The 23,803-nt window shown below is 42.1% G+C and overlaps 1 protein-coding gene across 1 annotated transcript; it reads left to right on the forward strand.

The window, feature by feature from the left end:
- Nucleotides 1-747: 747 nt before the first annotated feature.
- On the forward strand, nucleotides 748-22,856 carry LOC308084887 (coatomer subunit beta'-like). The gene is made up of 22 exons (XM_080427849.1): nucleotides 748-872; nucleotides 2,188-2,325; nucleotides 2,795-2,881; nucleotides 3,138-3,264; nucleotides 3,399-3,547; nucleotides 4,758-4,904; nucleotides 5,556-5,655; nucleotides 5,869-6,011; nucleotides 7,739-7,938; nucleotides 8,266-8,376; nucleotides 8,669-8,757; nucleotides 8,966-9,072; nucleotides 9,740-9,883; nucleotides 10,077-10,207; nucleotides 11,444-11,651; nucleotides 13,790-13,900; nucleotides 16,475-16,689; nucleotides 16,804-16,896; nucleotides 17,260-17,440; nucleotides 17,961-18,032; nucleotides 18,643-19,878; nucleotides 20,586-22,856. Exons 1-22 carry the CDS (start codon nucleotides 870-872, stop codon nucleotides 20,676-20,678), a joined length of 3,885 nt encoding a protein of 1,294 aa, XP_080283975.1. The 5' UTR covers nucleotides 748-869; the 3' UTR covers nucleotides 20,679-22,856.
- Nucleotides 22,857-23,803: the final 947 nt, after the last annotated feature.

Consider the following 23,803-nt stretch of genomic DNA (forward strand, 5'->3'; position numbering starts at 1 on the left):
TCACCTGCATGTGTCGTCCATTCCATTACTGTACTGTGTCTGTGTGTTTTACTGTAATAAACGGGATGGTACAGCATGTTCTAGTTCGTCACCACCAGGCCTCGTCACCACCAGGCTTGGCGGCACCACCCGTGGAAAGCCTGGTTTCTATTCTGCATTAACTAGTGTGGTCCGGTCTAGAGCCCGCCCACTTTATCCAGCTATTTGCGTATACTCCATACATGCAAGCATCGTTTCCGTATCCGCTCTCGAATAAGACCGGATCTGTGACACGCAACGTGAACCAATCGCAAGTCTAGTTCTCCACCGGATCTTGCGAAGGGCTCCCACAGGAAGCTCCACAGGATTAGCGTTGCCATGTCTGCTTATTATAAGGGACCTTGGGGTTTTCTGTAAAAAATTACTTGTAAATATTGGTAGTTGTGGCCTGCGGATTGCGTTTATTTGGGGCTTGTTTCTAAAGTGTAGTTGATTATTTGGGCTTGTTTCTAAAGTGTAGTTGATTATATGGGCTTGTTTCCTAATGTTGTTTAAACAATTGGTTCTCCAACATTTTCAAGTCAAGGACCCCCAATGTATGTGTCTGCGGACCCCCATCTAAAAACATGTTATGCCAGGGACCCCGGCCCTACCAGATTTGTGTTGTTAAAATGTTTCAAAAAATATTTCTAATTTTTCATGTGGCCCAGTCGCTACTTTTGGGCTTGTTTTCCTAGACCCGGTTGCTTATTTCTCTCTCAGAACCTGGCAACACTCCAGAGGATCATCCACGTCGCCAAAAGATTGTCACCGAGATCGACTAGATCAGGCCGACGTGTGAAGCAGGGAGGTCGGGCACTTCTATAAACACCACCCGCCAACGTGGAATCATGGTAGGTTCAACGAAAATAACACGAACAATTGAGTAAAAATCAGCTATAATTGCGTGAACTTCTGTCACGATCAGTGCATACACCCCGATTCTGACAGTGGAAAAGGGGCTTTGAGTGATTGATTGAATACTTTATTAACAGTTGGCAAAAAAAGCACAGAAAGTACAGTTCAAAATTATGCTAAAAGGATTAAACCCAAGAAAGCGCTATGGCTTGTTTCCATTTGGGTTCCTGTGTATTCATTTCATCCAAATATTTAATGATTGTTTGCAAAAAGATTGTGTTTTTCTACTTCAAGTCCACAGTTTAAAATGAAAACAACCACGCAAATGTTATGTAGATAAACTGTTATATATTACCTATCAATCAGAAACGGGTTATTACGATTACATCGTGTCATAAAACAAACGTATGGTAGCCTAGCTGTTCACAACAGCACAACACTACCAATGGTCATTCTGCAGTTGTATTGGAAAAGTTACTTTTAGAGCACAAACAAACAGAGGCTTTGAATGATTTGCTTGTCTTGAAAGATTGCAAATAACCATTGGTTATTTGCAATCTTTCAACAATCTATTAAACACAGATGCATTCATGCAGCTCAAATGTGGAATGAATGAATAGTATAAACAGACACACCCCCTCCTCAATTAACTATCTCCAGGAGTTGCACAACATGTATTATAATATTTGCATCTAGTTTGTCATTGCCATCACAAAAGGAACTCTTACAGAGACATTCCAAACGTCCTTCCTAGCACAACAGACCCTTGATGTGGACAAGTTACCGTGATTGGTGATGGATGAATAGGCTCTATGCACAGCAGCCATATTTGAAAGAAATTGGGCCTCTTCCTTACTTCCTTCACAGGTTTTACCAATGATACTAATGAAGGCTCTGTTCCATTTCATGCAGCACAGCGGTTCTCAAACCTTTTAATTTCAAGGACCCCCATAAATCTGAGACTGTACATTACGGGGCCATTTGGTTCCATTTGTACACTCTCAGAGTTATGTTACACACCTTTTTAAGGGGCCATTTGGAACCCCCTCGAGGAACCATGAGGGTCCCTGGACCACACTTTGAGACCCACTGGTGTAGCAGTGTTTCCAGTGCACAATATCAGCACCCTGACCCTGTTTGACCAGAATGGAACAGAACCTTCCTTAGTATCACTATCATTGGTAACACCTGTCAAGGAAGTAAGAAGAGGCCCAATGTCTCTCCAAAATGGCTGCTGTGCATAGAACCTATTCACTTTCGCCCTGTTTCCCCTCGCTCCTGTCTCATTCTCGGCCTGTCTCTGCCCGTCAGCCTCTGCGGCTGGACATCAAGCGGAAGCTGACAGCTCGGTCAGACCGCGTGAAGAGCGTAGACTTGCACCCCACGGAGCCATGGATGGTGGCCAGCCTGTACAACGGCAGCGTGGTGGTCTGGAACCACGAATCACAGGTGACTCAAAACAACACACATTCAGTCAAGGCAGGTCAGCAAGGCAGCTGGCCCGAAGCTGTCCATGCACATCAGTCAGTGCACTCATGCACTGATATGCAGTCATTCGTGCACAAGTCCCGCATCACAAACACTCACACATTCAGGCAGGCAGTTATTCTGTCTATTCATGCTGCATAATCTCATGCATGCATTCACGCTCACTGCACAAACTCGACTTTCTCACTCCTTCATTTATTCATTCATTCACTCACTCACTCACTCACTCACTCACTCACTCACTCACTCACTCACTCAATTCATTCATTTACTCTCTCAAACATGCATTATTTGTAACTCACTTGCTCTCCATGCATTCACTCATCTCACTCATCTTCATCCATTTGTTCATGTCTTGAAGATTACCCGAGTCAGGGTGAAATGCATTCCTTCTGATGTTAATCCTGTGTGGATCCTCCTGTGTTTGTAGACCCTGGTGAAAACCTTTGAAGTGTGTGACCTGCCCGTCAGAGTGGCCAAGTTTGTGGCAAGGAAACACTGGGTGGTCGCTGGAGCGGTAAGCCGTCTGGATGTATCTCTGTATAGTCATGTTTTTGCAGGTTTCTGGACCACAGAAAGTGGTTCTAATGTTGCTGGAATTCTATGTACCGGTTCTGATCTATATTCCAATGATAAAAAATAAAAACGTGTTGGCCATCAGTATCAGCAGTATGTTTTATATCAGTACATTACTAAATACTTGGACACAAAAAGCTAGAATATGAACATCAGTATAATTAATCTTTTCTCTGTGTCTCATTATCTGATCACAGGATGACATGCAAATCCGTGTGTTCAACTACAACACCCTGGAGAGATCTCATATGTTTGAGGCCCACTCTGACTACATCCGCTGTATCGCTGTCCACCCCGTACAGCCCTACATCCTCACTAGCAGTGGTACAGGAAACAATCATCAACAGTACACAACTCGCCCTACAAACACTGTCTTTTTGAAAATCCACAGATTTGAGATGATTGTATGTGTATTTTTCATTTTGTCACCCCAACTCTGTGTGCCTGTGCGCGAGTAGATGACATGCTGATCAAGCTGTGGGACTGGGACAGGAAGTGGACGTGCAGCCAGGTGTTTGAGGGACACACTCACTATGTCATGCAGATTGTCATCAATCCCAAAGACACCAACCAGTTTGCCAGTGCTTCCCTGGACAGGACTATCAAGGTACAGTGTACACACACACACACACACAGGTACATTCCAATGCTCACAATTAAACCTACACCCCTAAACTTCTCTGTGATTCACACACATATTTCAACAAACACACGTCACCTACTCAGTTGCATGCAACTATTCATGAGTAAAGACATCCTTATTAAGGCATGCGAAAGGCAAGTAACTAAGGGACAATCACAACTAGGTGTGCGTTAAAGGATTTTAATGTGCGAGGTGGATGCGACCAATAACCCAATGCAAAGTGGAGGGTGGCTGCCTCTGCAGAGTCATTCCAGTAAGTATGCTGCTGGCTACGACCGAGCAGCCAAGGAATGATTCGAGGCCCTTTCAAAATGGGTGAGGTAAGCGATGGCTATACTACTGGAGCATCGCTGTCACATGTTATAAAGTATTAAACTTCAGTTTGATTGTTTAGGTCAGAATAGTCTCATATATTTTCTGAATAAGGCTATATGAGGCCTGTCTGTACGTATGTCTGTCCGACAGTGTCCGTACGTCTGTAGTTCATGTATTAAAATCATACAGTCGCACACCACTGTCAAAAAGATCAACACATAACAGCTTATTTGCATTGTGGTCCATTAAAGTGAAATGTGTTTGAGTGTGCGTGCGTGCGTGCGTGTGTGTGGACCACGAAAAGGAGCATGAGTGGCTGACAAGTGCTGATGGATTGTATTGGAGCCAGTTTGTGGAAGTATTGCACATATAAACATCAAGCTGCTTAGTTTACTCGTTAATGCAAATATATTGGAAGGAAAAATAAGGGTTTTAACTGTGCCAATAACATTAAAGCTTTGATTGTTTACTGTTGTTTACGCTAGCTACTGCATACTGTAACTCACTGCAGGCCAGCTGCAGCTATGGTTAGATAGATACAGTATAGAGTTATAGGTTAAATTTGCTGCCGGCGTAGACATTTAGAACGTTCATTAAACTTTAGCCAAACTACATTAGGGTTGCGGTTATATTCTGTATATAAAGTTTATATAGACCATAGTATTCATCCATTCCAGACCATTGTATAAGATATTTTAATGCACTAAATGTCTAATAGGTCTTACTGAAAGCAATTCCAAATTAAATATAGCATCCAAAAGCAGCAGCATCCAAAGCTCCTTGTTCAGCTCAACTTGACTCAAAATGGCTCCTACACACTGACATGCACTCAAGGCTGTGTACTTTGTGTGTTTTTAAGGTGTGGCAACTGGGTTCCAACACTCCTAACTTCACACTGGAGGGTCATGAGAAGGGGGTCAACTGTATTGACTACTACAGTGGAGGAGATAAGCCCTACCTCATATCGGGGGCAGATGACCGTCTGGTGAAGATCTGGGACTACCAGGTAAATAATGGACAGCATCATTATTTGCAAAAAGTACCATTTCACTTTTAACCCATTTAGACCTGAGGCCATTTTTTTAAAAGCCTTCTAAATCCTGTCCTAAGTTTTCTGAAAAACTTCAAATATTTATTCAAAAAATTACCTATTGCTATTTACTGTACATAGCAACAGGAACCTCAAAAGTGGTTCCCGTCTTGAAAGGTATGGTTACAAATAGGGGTTCCCGCCCTAAATGGGTTAAACTGATACACAATATTCAAACAATTTATTGCACTTGTCTAAGAGTAAGTATGTAACCTTGGAAACCAATGGTTCAATGGGTGATTGAACCTGACCTCCCCATCTCTGGGCGGACACTCTCTGTGCTGGTAAAAAAAAAAAGAGTAGTAGAGTAGGTAACTTTAAAAAAAATAATCATGAAATACAGAGACAAAATCTCTATATTTTAAAATAATGGACTGCAATTAATGATTTTTCCTGAATTTGACATATAATGTTTCAGTAATAGACTGTATGTAGACGGAGAGATGTGTACACGTAGTGTAAACGTATTGAATTTCCCCACTGATCTTGAGGTGTATTTTAGTAACTTCTCTCCCATTCTCTTCTGGCTTCGTGTTGACCGACTCTGACCCATCCTTTCTATATTAGAACAAGACGTGTGTGCAGACCTTGGAAGGTCATGCACAGAATGTGTCCTGTGTCAGCTTCCACCCTGAGCTGCCAATCATACTCACAGGCTCCGAGGACGGTGAGTCATAGGATTCATTGATTCAAGATGATTATACATAAATTACTCAAACCCTGTAACCGCATTTACCTCTGCTGAGAAAGTCCTGATACCTTCCTGCTGTTGATTTCAGCACAGGTAAATCATATTAGTGGACTGCCCAGTCTTCTCTACTTTAAAAACAAAACTCAGCATATCTTTGTCTGCATTCTGACCTTATTGTCACATTCTCAGGTACTGTTAGAGTCTGGCATTCCAGCACCTACAGACTGGAGAACACACTCAACTATGGCATGGAGCGGGTGTGGTGTATAAGTAGCCAGCGTGGCTCCAACAATGTGTCTTTGGGCTATGATGAAGGCAGCATCATTATCAAGGTATTCTGTGATATTATGTATTACCTCTATATTACACATTTCTCAGAGGTGTCGACTAAATCTACAGTTGATTTAGTCGACTAAAATGTTTTTCACTTAGCTGCATGCCAAACATAGCCGATCTACAAGCTCACAACGCTTTGCGCTGCGACGCGTTATTAGCTTGTAGATAAACTATTTTCGGTCTGTGACACCCACGCGCACCCTTGATGACTTGTCTTAGTTCTACTGGATTCAATTCAATTCAATTTTATTAAAGTGTCAAATCACAACAAGTTGTCTCAAGACACTTTACATGTAGAGAAGAGACCCGACATCCCACCCTGAGCAAGCAATTTTGCGACAGTGGCAACGAAAAACTCCCTCTTAACTGGAAGAAACGTCAGGCAGACCCTAGGCTCTAGGGTGGCGGCCTTCTGCCTCGACCGTGTCGGGGGAAAGAAGAGAGAGAGAGGGAGAGACAGACAGACAGAGGAGAGACAGAAAAGAGATACAGTGCAAGTAGTAACAATAACAATAGTAGCAAATATAATAGTGTAAGATAGTATATGATAATATAATATAGTACAGCAATAGTGTGTATGCAGTATATAATGGTATAATAAAAGAATGTTAAGATAATATACAGTATAGTGTAGTGGTATAGTGTAATGTAGTAGAAATCCACGGTCGTGCTCCATGGAGAGGCCCGGTCCGCAATCACAGTATTGAGCCGCAGCTGGGGGTCCATGGACCTGCGACGTGGGAAATAAAAGAAACTCTGGGGAGCGGGTCCCCGGTTGTAGAATTAGTGGCAGGCCTTACTAGAGCGTGAATCCGTACAGGGTTAATTACGATTGTAGCAATGGGACACAAACCCACACAACCAAAGGGAGGACGAGAAGAGAGAGGACGAGAGGAGAGAGGAAAATGGGGGGGGGGGGGGGGAGAGGATGACTATAGGGTGACTGAGTCTATACACTTCGGCTATAGGCTTTATCATAGAGAAAGGTTTTTAGTCTAGTTTTAAATTTACAGAGTGTGTCTGCTTCACGGACTGAGACTGGGAGAAGGTTCCACAGCTGAGGTGCCTGAAACTTAAATGCTCTGCCTCCTGTTCTAATTTTTTGGGGGTTTCCTGGAGCCGTAAGCATTTTTTCATACTGTGGACGCAATGGTGTTCTGGCTGGTTTATAGGGCTCGATGAGTTCTTTGAGATATACTGGTGCCTGTCCATTGAGAGCCTTGTATGTGAGGAGGAGAACTTTAAACTCTATTCTGTATTTAACCGGGAGCCAGTGCAAAGAGGCCAATGAAGGAGTGATATGATCTCTTCTTCTGGTTCCTGTCAGGATCTCTTCTCCATTCGTCCCTCCCAAACATTTTAGTCTAGTTTTTATTTGTTGACGAGATTGTCAGTATATTTAGTCATAGTTTTAGTCATCATAGCTTAGTTTTTATTTCGTTTTCGTAAGTGAAAAAAGGTAGTCGACAGACAATTTGTCATAGTTTTAGTTGACGAAATCAACACTGCTCAGAGGTCACTGGAAGTTCACTTCTCTTCTCTTCTCTTCTCTTCTCTCGTCTCTTCTCTTCTCTTCTCTTCTCTTCTCTTCTCTTCTCTTCTCTTCTCTTCTCTTCCCTCCTCTCCTCTCCTCTCTCTTGCACCATCTCCTCTTTATTTGAATTCCTAATGCCCCTTTCCCGCCCTGTCTCTGTCTCCCCCCCCCCCCCCCCCCTTGTTTCAGCTGGGCCGTGAGGAGCCGGCCATGTCCATGGACTCCAGTGGGAAGATCATGTGGGCACGGCACTCTGAGGTGCAGCAGGCCAACTTGAAGGCCATGGGGGAGGCTGAGATCAAGGACGGGGAGAGGCTGCCCCTGGCTGTCAAGGATATGGGCAGCTGTGAGATCTACCCCCAGACCATCCAGCACAGCCCCAACGGGAGGTGAGGGACCGGGCTTGATTCACATGCTGGTGGAGTGGGTTTACATAGAGAGAGAAGAAGTGTCATAATTATAAACTGTTGGCAATGAATATCATATTTTCACCCGTGCACTAGGCATCATTATTATAAACACCACAATAAAACAGAACTGTCGTAAAACTAATTTACAGTTTGTATTCAAGGAGCTCTGTGGAGAACTGTGTGAATGAATGAAAGATTGTGTGTGTGCGGGGCGGGGGGGTGAAATGTGTTTGTGCCGATTGTGGATGAGGTTGAGTATGTATTCGTCTTTGATCAATGTTCTTAATGTTAATTATGTACGTTCAGGTTTGTGGTGGTGTGTGGAGACGGAGAGTACATCATCTACACTGCTGTGGCGCTGAGGAACAAGAGCTTTGGCACAGCTCAGGAGTTTGTCTGGGCCCACGACTCCTCAGAGTAAGTTCCTACACACCTGGACCAGTCCCAACCAACACATTAACCACTTGAACCCTAGCATCCCTAGTCTGGGGCTATAATGGCCGATCTACAAGCTCACAACGTGTCGCAGTGCAACACTTTGTGAGCTTGTAGATCAGCTACTTTCAGTGAAGAGATCTGTTGTAGACGGAAAACATTTGCAGACCAAGTATAGAGCCCTGGGCTGCCCCGTCAGTAGTATACAGGGTTTAAGTGGTTAAATAAGTTACGCCACTTTCATTGAACACCTATAATATGTCCCATTTGTTAGGTATGCGACCAGGGAGAGCAGCAACATGGTCAAGATATTTAAGAACTTCAAGGAAAAGAAGGCTTTTAAGCCTGACTTTGGGGCTGAAGGTGAGTTTTACTTCCTGTTCTGCCATCAAGGATTGTAGGGCTGGAAGTGTTTATTGCTTGCAGGCATGTTTATACATCTGGGTTATTATAATTAAACACTCTAAATGGCACTGACAGTCTGACACCCAGTACAGAGAGAGAGAAAGTGTGTGTGTGTGTGTGTCAGCGTTATGTCCTTGCTAATCTTAACTATAATGATGTACCCCAGGTATCCATGGAGGCTTCCTGCTGGGTGTGAAGTCGACCAACGGTCTGGCCTTCTACGACTGGGACAGCACTGAACTGATCCGCCGCATTGAGATCCAACCAAAACATGTGTGTTTCACATTCTGTTGTTGCATATTCTGGAGACAAAGGACAGTTTAATGTCACTAGATGTTTGCGATTTATGCGATTCTCAGGAAAATCTAGTAATACTGAGCATTACATCACGCACAATCTGGGAACCCATCGCCAAATCAAATCCAGATGCTACGTTTGTGATATATTTGTGACCACATTTGACCTATCAGATCCGGATGTTACAATTGGAACCCGTTTGTGACCGGATTGTAGCCAATCAAATCTGCATGTTACGTTTGTAACATGTTTGTGACTGGATTTAGCCAATCAAATCCAAGTGTCACGTTGTGATGCCCAATTTTAATATATAAGATAGAACACAATAGAATAGGCTATTTCTGAATTACATAAAGTGGAATAGTTTTAGTTTTTGTGGATATATCTGCTATGTAAACAAAGCTTAAAATGCTTTTACGCATTTTATTTGATATAAGACACGAACAGGCTGTATTTCTTGGCAAGGGTGCTGACTAGGATTGATTAGACGGCTAGCATGACAGGAACACCTGGTGAATGCAATTAACTTCCCAGTAGGATAGAAAAGCCAGAGTCCCTGTGGACCAGGGTTGGAAAAACCTTGCCATCAGAGTGTGTTATGTGTGATGCCACTTAAAACCACCTGTCTTTCTCCTGTCTTAAGATCTTCTGGTCAGACTCTGGGGAGCTGGTGTGTATCGCCACAGAGGAGTCTTTCTATGTGCTGCGTTACCTGCCGGACAGAGTGGCTGCAGCCCAGGAGGCCAAGGAGACCATGACAGAGGACGGGATAGAGGACGCATTCGAGGTCTGCATATGTACATAATTAATGTTATTGTGTCTCGTAGTGTGGCTAATTGTTTTACTTATCTTAGATGGCGTTTTAAACTCTTTTGTTTACCTTGTCCGCCTGCTGTCGCCCTCTCTCCTTTTCCTCATCTGGTTCTCCAATCTCTCTCTCCGTCTCTCTCTCCATCTCTCTGTCTCTTATCGCCGCCCAGGTGCTGGGAGAGATCCAGGAGGTGGTGAAGACTGGAGTGTGGGTCGGAGACTGTTTCATCTACACCAGCTCTGTCAACAGACTCAACTACTATGTTGGGGGAGAGATTGTCACCATTGCTCACCTGGATAGGTGAGTCTTTATATAGTCAGTCAGCAATTGAGTGTAATTGCAAATATACAGAGAAGAACGTTGACTTATTGCATCTATGTTCGTTTTTACAATCACAACAATGACATTATGAAACAGTTAATAACTAGTTAATAGATTATGTGGTGTGAATTAAGATCTCATGACTATAACCTCATGGTGTACTATATGTTCAGTTGCCCCATCTTTCCTCTCTTAAGCCTAAAATAGATCAGACTGACTGTCAGCTATCATCTACTGTATCATCAGAACAAATTAAGAAAATGCCATGATGACTATTCTGTATCAAAAACCGGATGATATGTTTGCTGTGTGTTTTTAATATTCACAGCATACTCAACTGTATAGTGATTGGCTTACTACGACTACGGGTGATGGCCAAGAGTAGATCATGTTTTTTATCAGGCCCCGCCTACGACCTCTTCAGTGAGGTCTGAAGATAACTGAAAATACGCCATACTACCCTACTACACTAATTGTTTTTATTCATCATATCCGCAATATATCAGCAATACAATTATGCCAGTACACATAGATGCATCATGAATAAAATAAAATAAAAGACATTTATACACATATACAAAACCACAAAGGTTCAAGAAAAGAAAATGATAAGCAAACCCACCCACCCCTCCCAGGACCAACCATGCCACGAAAAGCAAAGGCCAAACACAATGCATACCTGTGCAAAGTTACACCACTGTGTGAGGACAGCCTAAATCAAGCCCTAACCCCTGCTGTTTTTAACCGACTGTCAAACTGGTCTGGGAATGCATCTCTGTCATTTTTTATTTCTTTGGCTAATATAAAATAGCAGATCTACAAACTCAGCGCGGCGCTATGAGCTTGTAGATCTGCTATTTTTGAAAGATCGTATTTTTGCAAATATTTGAAAATATATTTTTTAAAGCGAACATTTGTCAAATATTTTGTTCCAGGGACCCCCCAGAAACAAAGATTTGCGTCACAAATGTTCACTTTAAAAAATATATATATTTAAAGATTTGCACAAATGTTCCAAGATTTTAAAAAAAATAGCAGATCTACAAGCTCATAGCGCGGCACTCGGTGCCGCGCTATGAGCTTGTATATCTGCTATTTTTGAATAGCCAAAGAAATCTAAAATGACAGAGACGCGTTCCCGTATTGAGTGGGTTAACTGAACTGTGTGATCTAATAGGAGCTATAACTCGGTTGTCGTGTCGGCTGTACTTTTAGGACCATGTACCTGTTGGGCTACATCCCTAAGGACAACCACCTCTACCTGGGGGACAAGGAGCTGAACATAATCAGCTACTCCCTGCTGGTGTCTGTGCTGGAATACCAGACAGCCGTCATGAGGAGGGACTTCGGCATGGCCGACAAGGTCCTACCCACGATCCCCAAGGAACAGCGGACGCGCGTGGCCAACTTCTTGGAGAAACAGGTAAAATGTGATCCTGCTCGTCTCTCGTAAGCCCCGTGCAGACCAAGAAAAGCTTAAAGGATTAACTGGCTTTTATTTTAACGTAATCTCTATGCAAATGAGCGTTTTAATGTTTGTATTAGCGTCCAGAAGCTAGACAACAAAAAGCTTGTTTTTTTTCTCCCCTAGACCTCATTCTTGAAGCAGCTTTTAAAAGCTGCTGTGAAGGTCAGCCAATCAGAGCACAGCATGATCTGAGTAGGCGGGGATTAGCTCATTCAGCCAGGTCCCGACAAAATAAATGTCAACTCGAGTCTCGCATCAATCCTTCGACCCCTCTCCCCGGGCAGAGGAGAGACATAGTGCCTCTGCCCTACTCCTCCTCCTCCTGTTCACTGACAGGCCCCATATACTCCATTCTACTTCTCCCCCCAGAGAAGGGTGGGGGGAGCGGGCGGAGGGGAGAGGCAGAGACGGGCTCTTTACCATACCATGCACTTTCCCTGGGGCAAAAAAAAAAGTCCTGTGTCTGTCTACCCGACTTTCCTTTTTCCTTTTTACTAAATAATAAGTGTATTATAGAATAATGTTGCTCCAGTATTAGCGAAGCATCAAACCATGAAATAAACAATCGGTCTGTCTACTGGCTCCGAGTCCGACCGTGGAGGGAACAGGAGTCTCCTCTGCCCCGACACAGCAGTAGTTGCGCGGGGAGACCAGAGGCAACAGACTCCAGAAAACAGGATGTACTGCAACAAGATGCTTTCTTTTTACTTGTTAATTTGTGTATCTAAAATATAGATTCCCTGTCGAATCCCCTAATTACACCAACATTGTTGTTGTGAAGTAGTTAGTTTGTGCTTTTTTTTAAATTAAGTTAGCTTTTGTCATTTCTGGCAGAGGGAAGCACAGTGGTGCTTCGTGGTGAGACAGACTCCTCAGACAAACTCCCTGGAGATCAGGCAGTGATAGCGAGCAGAACGGCTCGTTCGGTTGTTTAGCAGCTTGTTTATAAACGTTCTATACATTTTTTTATCCATAAATAGGTTATGTAGTAACTAAATATAGACTCTCATCTACAGCTGCTATTTTACATTTTAGATTTCAAAATGCGCTCCTGTTCGGCCAAACAGGCACACCAGCTGAGACTTACTTGAGTGACAGGTAACCTTGGACACGCCCAATTATTGATAAAAAAGCTACTCCTACTGTATTTCTGCTTCTTTTTATGTTTAGCTTTTTTTGGTCTGCATGGGGCTTTAGTCCTTGCACATCTGTTATTTTCTTCCTTTGCCCAAGATGGAAAGACGGGATTATGCACATGCACAAATGTATGAGTGTGTATGAATGATTGATATGGTCAGAGCCTTTGGAAGCACAAGGCATCCAGATGTACTGTAGTTCACCCTCTAGGCAGGAATGTTGTCTGTTTTATATTTTATATTATCTTACCTTGATTTATTCATTTGTGGAAGGGTTTAAACTAGAGCATGCTCCTCCTCAGCTGTTGGCCACTGAACAGCTACTCTGGAGTAGATTTGGGTCGATTTCCAGTTTGTCCGGTCCGGTTAAAACTTGAAACGGTTTGGGCTCTCAGCCGACCAGCAACAACAAGGATACCAAATTTCAGGTGGCTGTGTGTTAAATGATGTGTGTGCCATGCGTATCTTCTGCGCATCTGTGTAATAAACGGAGGAAACTCGGTAAACTGAGGTGAGCTAAAAAACCTAGGCAACATGTAAATGCTGCCTGGAAAAAGTATGATTTTACTTGATAAGTGTGACCCCAAGTGGTTAAAGACTGTATTAGCGGTCCGATATCATGCTCAGTATCATCACACTGGTTTGACAATGTTCGTACTATAGCCCAAATCTATTCTGAATCGAGGGAAAAACATGATTTATTCACTATCCAAACACAGATAGTTTTTCCCCTTATGAATTCAATGACAACTTTCTGTTTGCAGAGCTCCATGTTCATCCTTTATGCTACTGTCAGCGCCACTGTCTTCCACTGCAGGGCTTTTGAGTCCAACATTATTGTCTTGCACATCTGTTGTTTGCTTCCTTGTTTTTTATTTTCCCTGAGCATGAATGTTGACGATGATTGATTGCAGTACTTGAAATCCTGTTGGTTGTGTCATTTGCTGTGTTCTATAGGGTTTCAGACAACAGGCCCTGGCGGTGTCCACTGACCCAGAACACAGGTTTGAACTGGCTCTACAACTGGGGGAGCTGAAGATCGCCCACCAACTGGCGCTGGAAGCAGAGGTCTGTACACATTGGCGCACGCGTACACACAAAAACACACACAGGAGCTAGAAGTATTAGTAGTCATCATTCACAAATCTTTCATCTTTCACAAGTTTAACCCATTAAGATCGGGGACGCATCTGTTTGTCATGTTAAGATTTATTGTCTCCGCCGAAGGTGGAGAATATGTTTTCGCTTTGTTGTCTCCGCCGAAGGTGGAGAATATGTTTTCGCTTTGTGTGAGCAAACATTGTTAGCCAAGCTAACATTGGGCAAGCTCCACGTGACACGTGTCAATTTGTTGACACCAATGCCTCTGATTGGCTAGAGGGACGCGTGACGAAATAAAATTCTATAAATAGGTGTGTCACTTCAAAAAGCCCCTACTTTTTGAAGTGAGGTAAAACAGGATCAATCAGACTTGATTGGAACAGTACCTTCAGTAAGTCCAAGTCACCCGTCTGTGCGTGTGTGTTTCCCTCTGAGAACACCTAACATTGGTCAAGCAAAGGCGCAGAAGGCCAAAGCTAAGAAAGCATACTCATCTACAATTGTAACGTAGAAGAGGACTAGAGTTGAAATGATCCCACAACAAAGCCGAACTCTTAATACGTGTCAATATGTTGACATCAATGTCTCTGATTGGCTAGAGGGACGCATGACGAAATACAATCCTATAATAAAAAGGTGTGTCACTTCAAAAAGCCGTTTACGTTTTTGAAGCGAGGTAAGACAGGATCAATCAGTCTTGATTGGAACAGTATCTTCTAGTCCAAATCACCCGTCCGTGCGTGTGTGTGTCCCTTTGAGAACACCTGACATTGGTCAAGCAAAGGCGCAGAAGGCCAAAGCTAAGAAAGCATACTCATCTACAACAGTAACACAGAAGAGGACTAGAGTTGAATTGATCCCACAACAAGACCGAAATCTTAATACGTATTAATATGTTGACACCAATGCCTTTGATTGGCTAGAGGAATGCATGACGAAATACATTCTATAAATAGGTGTGTCACTTCAAAAAACCGTTTACGTTTTTGAAGCGAGGTAAGACAGGATCAATCAGTCTTGATTGGAACAGTATCTTCTAGTCCAAATCACCCGTCCGTCCGTGCGTGTGTGTGTCCCTCTGAGAACACCTAACATTGGTCAAACAAAGGCGCAGAAGGCCAAAGCTGATCAAACACACCAATCAACTGCTGAAACTGTTCAAGACAATGAATTAGGTTATGAATTAGGTTATGAATTAGGTTACGACGCGGATTCTATGATACAAAGAAGAGACAAAGATCTGTCTGCATTCAAAGACATATTTCAGAAGTTAACGTCTACAACACACATTTTTTATAATAAAGTCGGACCGAACAATTACAATAATGAAACATTACAGACGACTGTTATTAAGATATTACCAGAAAACCATTCAGAAGATGCGTCATAGTATATATATATTTTTGTAATATAGTAATACATTTCTGTCTGTTCTATTTTAAGGAATACGTAAATATTACGTAAATATATTAATCTTTTTTTAATCTCTTTTTTCATCTTATTTTATTTTTAACATTGGAAGACAAGTATTAGAACTTTTTGTTTAACAAAAAGATATATATTTTACCCTACTGTATCTCATTAGTTATTGCTATTATAATATAATTGATATATATCAGATGCGTCATAGTATATACATTTTTGTAAGAAATACATAAATAAATAATTTTTTGGATCTCTTTTTTTCATCCTATCTTTTTTTAAACATTTTTTTAAACATTTTTTTAAACATATTTTTAAACATTAGAAGACAAAATATGATTTTTAAATCATTTTTTTTTAAATAAATATTTCTTTAACATACACCTTTTTATTTAACTACAGTATATATCTTTTACTCTACTATATCTCATTAGTTATTGCTATGATAATATAATTGCTATAGTCTGCTGGCGGAGACTTGTGCTCCGAGGAGCACATTTTCTAGTTTAAAATGTATTTAAAATGTAAAATAACAGATATACAAGCTATGAGCTTGTATATCTGCTATTTTTGAAAAATCGTGAAAATCTTTCAATATGTATATTTTTTTAAAGCGAACATTTGTAACTCAAATCTTATTGCTTCTGGGGATTCTACAATGTCTTCTAAATCCTAACAGTTTTCTTATTTTTTTTTACCTATGTTGCTATCAGTGGTTCTTAAACTTTTTCATGTCAAGGACCTCCCAAAATGTATTTGGCCGCGGACCCCCATCGGAAAATATTTTGTTCCAGGGACCCCCAGAAGCAAAGATTTTAGTTAAAAGATATATTCAAAGATTTGCACAAATGTTCAAGATTTTTCAAAAATAGCAGATCTACAAGCTCATAGTGCCGCACTATGAGCTTGTAGATCTGCTATTTTTGAATAGCCAAAGAAATTTAAAAAATGACACAGATGCGTTCCCGGTCTTTAATGGGCTAAATACAAGACCTCATTTGAGTTACCTGCAAACATTGGCTGTGTGTCATTAACTGCTTGGCACTGAATTTATATTTATATCTTTGACTTCCCCCTTGATGATGATAATCCTCACACCTTGGCACACCGGCCCTGCAGTCGGAGCATAAATGGAAGCAACTGGCAGAGCTAGCCACTACGAAGTGCCAGTTTTCTCTGGCGCAGGAGTGTCTGCACCATGCCCAGGACTATGGAGGATTATTACTGTTGGCCACTGCATCGGGCAACGCAGCCATGGTGGGCAAACTGGCCGAGGGGGCCGAGAAAGACGGCAAGACCAACGTGGCGTTCCTCACCTATTTCCTCCAGGGGAAGTGAGTGTCTGACAACATTAATCGGGTCAAGGGAAGGGGAGGAAGTGGTGTTTTTATCCAGATTTTGTGGATGTTGCGCTTGATTTATATTATACTTATTTCCATCCCTTACAGACTGGACAAATGTCTGGATCTCCTCCTCAAGACTAACCGGCTGCCAGAGGCTGCATTCCTGGCCAGGACATACCTGCCCAGTCATGTGTCAAGGTACAGCTGCCTGTGAATGCATACATGTACTGACCGTATCGTTTTATAGGCGTCTATAGCATGTCACACAGGTCTGTTGCCATGGTTTAATGCTTCCTGGGATCTGCAGTATAAATCTGTCAAGCAAAGACCAAGATATACAGTATATTTTGTCTATATAGTGTACATATATACAGTAGTTGGTGTCGGGTGGAAACCTCATATATATCCAAATTTGTTCCAAACTTAATTTACGAGAAAAAATACAAAATTTAAATATGGAGATATGATGTTTCTGCCCGACAGTGACGATATAGTAGTATCTAGTATCTAACTAGGTACATGATCAGTGACCCGTGCGCCATCTCATCCCCTTTCCTCCAGGGTGGTGCAATTATGGAAAGAGAGCCTGTCCAAGGTGAACCAGAAGGCAGCAGATGCTCTGGCTGACCCTACCCAGTACAGCAATCTGTTCCCAGGCCTGCAGCAGGCCCTGCTGGCTGAGCAGTACTTGAAAGAGACCCACGTCGGGGTCAGACCTGCTGCAGAGTACCCACTCATTATGGTCAGTGGGGCATATTAGACAGTAAAAATGTTTAATTTCTATTGTGGAGCATTTGGGGGTCTTATTGGGTGTTCAGTACAGCAGTGGTTCTCAAACTTAAAAATTTCAAGGACCCCCATAACTCTGAGAATATCCAAATGGACCCATAAGGGTCCTTTTGTATACTCTCAGAGTTATAGACGTGTAAGGGTCCATTTGGAACTTCCTCAAGGAACCCTGAACCCTGGACCCCACTTTGAGAATCGCTGTTGTAGAGCATTTAACTTTGGAGGTCTAATTGGTTATTCAGTGACAAATTATCCTACATTATCCTCCTAACCACATGAATCCTATTCTGGGATGAACATTTGGCAAAAATAGCTGATCCACAAGGGGGGGGGGCTCAGGACGAAGAAGTATATAGGGTTTAAGTGGTTAAATTAACATAGTGCTTAATGAAGTGATATACCTGCAACGCATTTTTAAATAAATACTCATTTGAGATAATGACAGCAGCTTGGTTGTTGTGTTTATTCTTTAGCCCAACGAGGATCGTAATGTTCTGGAGGACTGTGCAGGCTATGTACCAACAGGAGAGTCTGCTGAGCCAGAGGTAAAGTCTGTCTAGCTTCTCATATCTCACCCTGTGTCCTACCGCTGAGAACTAACAGTCAAATTGGAACTCCTCATTGGAATGCATTGGAGTTTTAGATGTTGTTGTTTTTAACCTTTTATTTAATCAGGCAAGACAAATTAAGAACATATTCGTATTTACAATTGTGGCCTGGCAAAAGGCAAGGCCTTCTGAGGGAGACGGGAAATGGGGCTAAAATGAATAAATCGGGTTAAAAGCAAATAAAGCACAAAGCACAGTAAAAGAAAGAGCATAATCAATAGTTCTCGATTTTATAATGACAATAGCTCATTGCAAAGCAAGGTTATGGTTGGCATCATGTTTTAGGTGACTCTTTTGGGTGAAACTTGCTGTTTGCTGCTAATGTTATAAGGGCAATAACACAAAAGAGGCTGTGATGTGATTATATTACGGCTATGGATGTTTAGGCCACTCCGCTTCATCTTGTGCATTATTGCTTAAATATACTATCACTTAAGCTGAAAAATATAGACACCCATTCTACCCGTTTGACTACTACTGTAGATGTTTTGTTCATATTTGATTGCAGCTGTCAGCAACCTACTTGTGTGTGTCATTTAAAAAACAGGTCATTGTTCAGGAAGTGATGGAGGGCGTGGCTGACACCCCCGCGGCAGCAGCTGTGGTAGAGCCTGCACCTTCAGAACCAGCAGCAGTGGAAGAGCCCATGTCCGAAGATGAAGAGGAGCTTATTGAGCCCGTCGCGGCGGCAGAGGAAGAATCCATCCCGGTGGACACGTTGCCGCCACCGGCCACAGTACTGACGGAGCATATTGAACCAGCGCAAGCAGAACCCGTCTCCTCTGAAGAGACTGCGGTCGAGCCAGATATGGAAGCAGCAGCGGAGGTGGATACCATCGCCATGTCAGAGGAGGCTCCAGTCAGCGGAGAACAAGACCTTTTGGAAGATGTCATCGCAGAGGCTTCCACAGTAGAGCCCCCAGTCATTACAGAGGCTCCCACAGTAGAGCCCCCAGTCATTACAGAGGCTCCCACAGTGGAGGCCCCAGTCGATTCAGAGGCTTCCACCGCAGAGCCCCCAGTGCTACCTCCCACCTCTACGGAAGACGTTGTATCTTCACTTGAGATAGGTGTCCAGGAAATGTCTCTGGCAACCGACACACCTCCTGTTGAAGTCATAGCAACAGAAACCATCGTTTCTGAAACAGTGCTGCCCGTTGTGGAGGCCACCTCGCAGACCATCGCAACAGAACGCACACAAACTGAGGCGGCACCAGCGGAAACCATAGCGACAGAGGATGTCCCAGTTACTGACACCCTAATATCCTTCACTGAGGAAACGGTAGCATCGGAAGCGCCCGTTTCTGAGTCGGTAGCAACAGATCTTCTTGTGGCAACGGACACCCTAGCAACGGAGTCGGCTACCGCTGAGGCAGCGGCGATGGTGCTTGTTCCAGAATCTGCAGCACCACCTGCTGCATTGGACGAACTCATCGCTCTAGAAGATCCAGTCAGTTTGGATGTGAACGAGCCGGTCCCTGACACTGTTTTAATCCCAGACCTGGCGCCCATTCTATCACCAGCACTAGTCCCAGTCCCGTCTGCAATACCGGTAATGGAGCCAGTGCCGGCCGAAGCCCCAGCCCCTGAGGAAGCGGTTATACTAACACCAGCAGTGCCAGAACCAATCCTGATGCCCTCGGTGGTGGATCCTCCAGCACCAGAGCCACCGGTACCTGAAGTTCCAGCAGCAGTTCCCTCCCCCGGGAAGGCAATGGAAGAGGCTAATTCTGGAGGAGCTGAGGAACCACCAGAAGACCTAGAGATGGATATGAATGATGAGGTAAAGCCTTGGCTCTCCCATATCGGCACGAAAAAAATAATTTATGTGTTTAACCCATTAAGACCTGAAGCCGATTCTACAAAATGTCTTCTAAATCCCAACAGTTTTCTGAAAAACGTATGTTTCTATATCTGTGGTGCTCAAACTTTTTCATGTCAAGGACCCCCAAAATTATGTGTATTTGGTCGCCGACCCCCATCTCAAAATGTTGTTCCAGGGACCCCCAGAAGCAAAGATTTGAGTTAAAAAGGTTTACTTTAAAAATATATATATTCAAAGATTTGCACACATTTTCAAGATTTTTCAAAAATAGCAGATCTACAAGCTCATAGCGCGGCACTCGGTGCCGCGCTATGAGCTTGTATATCTGCTATTTTGTAATAGCCAAAGTGTAAAATAATGCTTTTTAGCTAAAATAAAAAAATAACACCGATGCGTTCCAGGTCTTAAGTACATGTATTTGGATGGTCTTATGCACCACCCTGTTCCACATTTAAGACAGATTTATACTTAGTTGCACGTCAGTGTTGCATGTGAAAATAGCAGATCTGCAAGACGCGTTGCCCTCTCTCGATTGGCTATTTTCAGCACGTGACACTGGCACGCAACTACGTTTAAATGAGACTATACTTTGCCATGCGGCAGTGTTGCTTAGCTGGCTACCAGGTTGTTCATAATGCAAACTGTGACTTGTTTTCCTGTTCCAGGGGTTGGATGATCTCGACCTGGACAACTTTGACCTGGACGACGATATCGACACCTCGGATGTCAACTTGGATGAGGACTTTTTGGACGACTAGGGAAAAGACATTTTTAATAAGATAATATTATTTTTCTTTTTTTTATCCTTTTTCTTTTTTTTGACAAAGTGACCAAAGAACACAGTGTTGTCGTCTTTCCATATTTCTATATCAATGTGGACATGTTTGGAGGAGGGTGTTTGTTTTTAAGGCTTTTATGCTCTGTTTAGATTTAGAGAACAGTGAAAGAAGGGAAAAGGAAAGAAAGCAAAGGGAACAAGGCAGTTGAAAGGAGTGATGACATGAGATACAGGTCTAGGGCAAGGTTCAAGGTTTCTTTTTTATTACATCTTGTGTTCGGATACATAAGAATCCAATTATTGTACTCTTATGTACCCGTGCACAAGATGTAACCTCAGGTGGAATGTTTTTTCCTGTGCCGTTTACAATACTACACAGTAAATTCCTCTATTAATATACTCTGAGAGGATACAATGTAAGGGTCCATTGTAAGGGTCTATTTAATGGTCCAATGTAAGGGTCCATTTGGTTGCATATGTACACTCTCTGAGTCACAAATCGATAAATGAACACTGAGGATTTTACTGTGCAACTGGTTAAAGGGATATTTCACTTTCAAAAAAACTTTTGGCTCTTCCTATACAAACCCATTATAACCTCAAACTCAATTTTTGACATGTTAGATTCATCAAAAACACCCGCCCTTGGTTCTGGTGACTCACCCTGCCCTCCTAATACGTGAGGGGGCCGTGTTTTTCAATAACTTTTTTTCATATATTTTTAATATTGTTTTTGGAAAATGAAAAAAATTAAATACAATACAAAAATGTAATTAAATAAATGAAAAAAGTAATAAAAAAAACACGGCCCCCTCACGTATTAGGATGGCAGGGTGAGTCAGCAGAACCAAGGACGGGTGTTTTTGATGAATCTAACAGGTTAAAAATGGAGTTTGAAGTTATAATGGGTTTGTATAGGAAGGGGGCGTGTCTGATAAAATGATTATCAAATATCTAAATACTAAATCAAGCAACTTAAAAACGGTCTGGGGGGCTCACAAAAGCCTGAGTAGACGATAAAATGACCCAAAGTTTTTTTGAAAGTGAAATATCCCTTTAAGGATGTGTTGAAAGAGTTTCAAGGTGCTATAGGATTATTTTAGGTTATGGTCATGAAATCTACACTCAGAATATTTTCGAATGCATGGGGTTGAAATAATCACTGGGAGCTGTTGTCCACTTTGTAGTCGGTCAACATGGTGTGTGCGCACCTGGAATTAGATTGGTATATCACTGACCATTCATTTACACTGCCACTCTTAAAAAGTCTAGTTTGGGTAACAAATTGTATGAGGTTGTAACAGCTGTAATGACAGGTGTTTAAATGTCTGACACTTTAGGACTGATGGATGCTGCTCTGATGCAAGAATCCTTTCAACTGTAATCATAACATCAGTTAATGTGCAGTTGAAAATGTGACATTGAAAACTGTTCTGAAATGCGGAATGTATTACAGTTTTGTATGAGATCCTGTAGCTGTCTGCGATATATTTCATTTGGCATGCTGTTTTCCATTTCTTTTTTTTTTTTACTGCATGCATGGTACCTAAATCTTCATTCTTATACCTCAGAGAACACCACTGTTGACTAGGGGTGTTGTCAACCTGTTGAAGACTCAAGATTCAAGATTCATTTCAACATTCCAAATTGAAATCTAAAAGTAATTGAACCATGAACTTGGTAAAACACATGGTGAAAATGTGTAATTAGTAAGCTGTGTTGGAACCTTTGAATACCAATTTCAGGATATTATAAAATACAAAATAGAACTATTCCATATTTGTGCCAGTTAGGGCACAATACGTAAGTCTTGGGCTTTTGAAAACATTGGTCTCTCAAACAAGCCAATTTTTTTTTGTCATCACAAGTTTGTTGCACTTTCTCTTTTACTCACAAGGGACCATAGGACAATAGGGCAACATTTAATTCAATATTATTGTCTCCTCCTTTCCTCAAAGAACCTAGGAACTTGAGATTGCGGTCATCACAATCTGCTGCCTGTTAGTGCCTTTCCCATTTGATAGGATCTACTTTGTTATAACAGATTTGAATAAAAGTGCCTTATTAAGCTAGAACATTATTTTATGGAAACTGGACGTGTCTGGGCTATAAATGTGAATGGAATGATTTTCGTTTCAATAAAAACAGATACATTGTTTACGAGGCCTGGTGGTGTTTTTTCTTTGAGAAGGTCAATAAACAAGACATACTGTAATACACAAAGATGTTTAATGTTATGTACATAAAGTTGCTGTGCCAGGAGAACTTAGCTCTGAGTAAAGTATTAAAATGTGCTTCTGACAAAACCAGCTAACTCCATTGGCTCCTCAAACTTTCTGCTAAACCAGCTAACTCCAGCAAAGGGGGGTGGAGTTAGCTGGTTTTGCTGACTCCAGGCTCCACCCCCTTTTGACCTCCAACCTCATTGTGAGGTCCATTCAGCTGTTCTTATCAATGATAAACAAAACCTCCTAACTCCATTTTTGTTTTTGTATTTGTTTTTTTAATTTCCTGAAAAATGAACATTTTGGAGTTAGCTGGTTCCTGCCGGACAGCAGAGATATATAATATACATATATATATATATATATATATATATATATATATATATATATATATACATACATACATACATACATACATACATGTTGTGAGCCACTGAGCCTATAGATCTGCTGTTTCACTACTTTAGTATGTGCTCCATAGGCTACATGGTCACAAAAGGGGGCATGCCCATAAATGGGTATATACTGATGACATCAGCGATCTCCATAATGGGCATAAAAGGGCTATAGAGATCTCTATATAATGGTAGGACCGCGGCAGTACAACAAACCTCTATACAAGGACACTCCTGTTCTGTTTGTTTATATCAGGTTGCTATACTGTTACCCAGTATTGCCGATCAGAGTACTTGTACTGTAGGCTAGTAAGACTTTCATATTTGCGCAAGACAGACATGGCACTCCATACTTGAGCACCTCTAGAGATGGATATGAAACTGACATGTAACTCCCTTTTTGGCCTGGCGGACAACATAGGGACGTCATAGTGATGATGCGAGCATCGTTGCAGGTCAGCTTACGTTTACTAAGCCGCCCAAGA

The sequence above is a fragment of the Gymnoscopelus braueri genome (assembly GCF_963280865.1).
Source record: "Gymnoscopelus braueri genome assembly, chromosome: 5".
Lineage (NCBI taxonomy): Eukaryota > Metazoa > Chordata > Actinopteri > Myctophiformes > Myctophidae > Gymnoscopelus > Gymnoscopelus braueri.